Source organism: Triticum dicoccoides, chromosome 7B (assembly GCF_002162155.2).
Source record: "Triticum dicoccoides isolate Atlit2015 ecotype Zavitan chromosome 7B, WEW_v2.0, whole genome shotgun sequence".
NCBI classification, from domain to species: domain Eukaryota; kingdom Viridiplantae; phylum Streptophyta; class Magnoliopsida; order Poales; family Poaceae; genus Triticum; species Triticum dicoccoides.
The window spans coordinates 408,657,574-408,661,311 of record NC_041393.1 but is presented as its reverse complement, the minus strand read 5'-3'; the positions used below and the strand labels follow the sequence as shown (position 1 = coordinate 408,661,311).

Sequence of the window (3,738 nt, the reverse complement as noted above, 5' to 3'; positions counted from 1 at the left end):
GATTTAGAGAGGAAAGATTTACTCCAGTGTACATTGTGTGGCAAGATAGTCCATGGTGGAGTGAGAAGGCTAAAGCAGCACTTTTCTGGGGGTTCCAGTGATGCGGATAAGTGTCCCGAGGCATCCATGGAGATTAGGATAGAGATGCACAATTCCTTAAACACTAGAAAGTTTAAAGCTATGGAGCGATATATTGATGAGGAGGATGAAGCTGAACTTCAAAGGCGCCGTTCTGTCATATACACAAGATGATTTGAGGCCTATGCTTTGGTAACAGTTTATATGTTAATGTTAGTTGTTAAATCTCCTAATTGGTGGCCATCTATTATATATGTATGTACAATTTATTAAGTTAATGCTAGTTGTTAAATCTCCTAATTGGCTGCCATATATTATATATGCACGTGTCTAAGGCGTCGCCTCGCCTTACGCTTTAGCGCTTAGGCGGTGAGGCGCCCCCCCAGCGCCTCGCCTCGCCTTACCGCCTTAAAAACATAGATATGCACGCACTAATATGGGCACCAATAGCCTATGTTGCCATATTTTCTTCATTCACTCACAAAGTTTGTATATTTGTGCTCCCTATTTGTACCAACTAGGGATAACAAAACAAAGAATTATGAATTTATGATCATCAAATCACAATAGGTTTATCGCATTATTCCATTAACAGAAGATAGGAGGAGGGGGTCCATGCATTCAGCTTGTAACGCCAGCAAATCTGAAACAGGTGTAGTCTCTTTTCAGGGATATGATATGTTACTACATTAATCTAGCATTCTAGCATCAAATTTGGCCCTATGTCATTCACATTCTTACCTTAGACCTAGCTTAATCTAGCAAGTGGCATATATGAATAGGACACATCTTTGGTATTAATGCATCCGCTTTCTTCTCCAAGGTGTTCCATTTGATTGATTTCCTATTTTCTATGTGGTAGTGGTCTTAAGTTACATATTCCATTTTAAAATGATTTTCTTCTGATTAAAGCTGGGAAGAAACGAACTTGTTCACCCAACAACAAATGCAGGTGACAACAAACTACATCTTATATCTTATTTTGGCAACTAATAATGTGCATCTATCTACAGGAAGCATCAATGTCGTCGATCAAAGCTAGGCAGGATAGACTAATTGATCCAAACCCAACGCAATAAGGCAACTTTTCCCTAAAAGTAGCATCATAAATCACTATAGAATGCAAAGAAATGATATACCTGTCCACTCTGAATGAGTGAAACTAGGACATACTTCTTGTAAGCCTCGACAGTAATTGCATTCAATGACGACATTGGGGCAGTAACAGCCTGAAAAAAGAAGTATATCTTCGGTAAACAGCACGAACGGAGAAACGGCTATCCAGAAAACTAGTCGCGTAGTTGAAGGCCTCACATTGTGAAGAAGCTCCAATGCTTTACGGAACTTCTTCAGCCCAATATATATCATCGCCCTGCAAGAGAAGGAAAACTAGTAATCAAGTCAACACATACTCAAAAACTGTAAGCCATTCGACAAACTTAATCCAGACCCGTAGTAGCAGTAGAGGAACAAGTCCTTGGGCTGATCAACTTCGAATATATCGTCTTCCAGGACGCTCAGGCCAGCCTTGTACTGCTTGGCCAGCAGGCACAGCATCAGGTATTCCGCGTGGAGTGGGGTAAGCTGCTCTGACGATGTCTGGATCTTGCGGACGGCCGCCCGCAGCGGAGCAATCCCTCTGATCGGCGCATTGAGCTGCATGACCTCGTTCTTGAGCACCCTACACACATTCAGAACTGCACAAACAAACAGATTAGAAAGATTAGCACACAGCAAAACGAAACGGAAAAGTTATTTGATAATCGCACAACACACACATTTGTCGGGCGCCAGGCGTATCTGGTCTGCCGAGCAAGAGGTGAGGAAATCGGCCACGGTCACAAGAAGGTCCCCGCCGGCGTGCGCCCTCAGATTAGCGGACGACGACACGAAAGAATTCCTGCAGAGAGTGAACGAACGATTAGATGCGCTAGGGATCGATCGACGCGAAGGAGAGATTGGAGCGTCGCGGCGCGATGGACTCGAAGGGGGTTAGGGTTTTGGTGAAGGGGGAGGTGGTGCGGGGTCGCGTACAGGAGGTAGAGGTAGCCGAGGGAGTGGGCGCCGGGATGGAGGTGGGAGAGGAAGGGCAGGAGGCCGGCGGAGTGGACGCGCAGGGCGTCGCCGTCGGCCTGCTTGAGGAGGCCGTGGAGCTGCGCCAGCTCGTCCGCGCTCCCGGAGAGGCCCTGGATGTGCGCCACGAGCGCCTCCACCGATTCCATCGCCGCCGCCGCAGATGGGGTTTTGCCCTTGCTGCTTGGCTCGGATTCGGGGGTTTGGTCTTGTGGCGTTCGCGATGCGGGTTTTCGCCTGGTTGGGGGAGACGAGACGAGACGAGACGGGACGAGCGGCGGATGGTGCTTTTGTGGGCACGCGACCGGCCCAAAGGCGTCTTGTTCTTGGGGGCCTCTACGTCTGATGAATCTGGACCGTTCGGTGAGTTTGGAGATGTAATCTGCCCCGTCCATGTACTCAAGCCACAACATGTGAAAAAAAAGAGGTCGCGGATTATGACTCTGCCGTTTGATGGGAGGAGAGAACGACGTTTTGATCTATATCTAGAGTGTGTTTGTTGAAAAACATTCTTTGAAGTACTAACAATGTGATGTCCTTAAGGATAAAAAAACAAAACAATGTGATGTCCTTTGTATACAAGTCAGCCACGTCCATATACCCAAGTCAGCCACAACATGTGAGACGAAAAGAGGGCATAAGGGCATGACTAGGGCTGGACCAAAAGCCCGTAGCTCGCGAGCTTAATGAGCGCTCGATAGTTCGGCTCGTTAAGCTCGGAGCTCGCTTCTTAATGAACAGAGCCAATCATAGATTCCAGCTCGCTAAACTTAACAAGCTTAACGAACGAGCTAACGAGTTTCACGAGTAGCTCGTTAAGCTCGTTAGTAACAACATAACACATATTTCCATCTTATGTAACAAACTTTTTGTAGCAACTCAGCCCATCAATTCAATCTAATCGACATATGAGGCAACAAACTAGTGCATTTCTATTTGTACTCACCATATTTCATCTTGAAAACCATACCTACACATTCATCCTGTATATCGAAATACATTATAATCTGTTAACGAGCGCTCGCGAGCTTAACGAGCTTCAAACGAGCCGAGCCGAGCAGGGTTTTCTGCTCGTTAATCTTAACGAGCTTAACGAGCCGAGCCTTAACGAGTACGAGCTTAATGAGTACGATCTTAACGAGCCGAGCTGCTCGTTAGTCCACCCCTAGGCATGACCAACGGTGGTATCACCTTGGTGATGCCCCGACCCATCCACATAAGCCCATGAAGTTGAGGCCGCTGGTTAGTTTCGCATCTACCCAACGCATCCATGGCTTCGTGACGTTGTCATCAGCGACAACCATGTGCGAGATAGATAGCTCCCTGTCTCTCCTCTGCTCCCTTTTCTCATCTCTTTTTTGCCTTTTCATCTCACTCCTCACTTTATCAAACGAGGAACCCGCCTCTTCTGCAAGTGTCCGTCCCGTCTGCGAGGCACCCGCTGAGCTGTCGGCATGGCGTCCGAGCCGAGCTGGCTTGCGAGGCAGCAGGGCTGGGGCTACCCATTGGCCATGCCCTAATAACCGTGAAAAAGAAGAGGTTGCGGATTATGACTTTGTCGTTTGATGGGAGGAGAGAATGACGTTT

The 3,738-nt window shown here is 47.4% G+C and overlaps 1 protein-coding gene across 2 annotated transcripts in view; it reads right to left on the bottom strand.

Moving 5' to 3' along the window:
* LOC119336474 (COP9 signalosome complex subunit 3-like) overlaps window positions 1-2,435 on the bottom strand; it is a 5,726-nt gene extending 3,291 nt beyond the window's left edge. For both annotated transcript variants that reach the window (XM_037608519.1, XM_037608520.1), the window contains exons 1-5: window positions 2,113-2,435; window positions 1,857-1,978; window positions 1,529-1,775; window positions 1,393-1,450; window positions 1,218-1,307 (exon numbers count right to left, since the gene is read on the bottom strand). In XM_037608519.1, coding sequence (XP_037464416.1) covers window positions 1,218-1,307; window positions 1,393-1,450; window positions 1,529-1,775; window positions 1,857-1,978; window positions 2,113-2,300 — 705 coding nt within the window. In that variant the 5' untranslated portion in view covers window positions 2,301-2,435. The remainder of the gene's footprint in view (window positions 1-1,217; window positions 1,308-1,392; window positions 1,451-1,528; window positions 1,776-1,856; window positions 1,979-2,112) is intronic.
* Window positions 2,436-3,738: the final 1,303 nt, after the last annotated feature.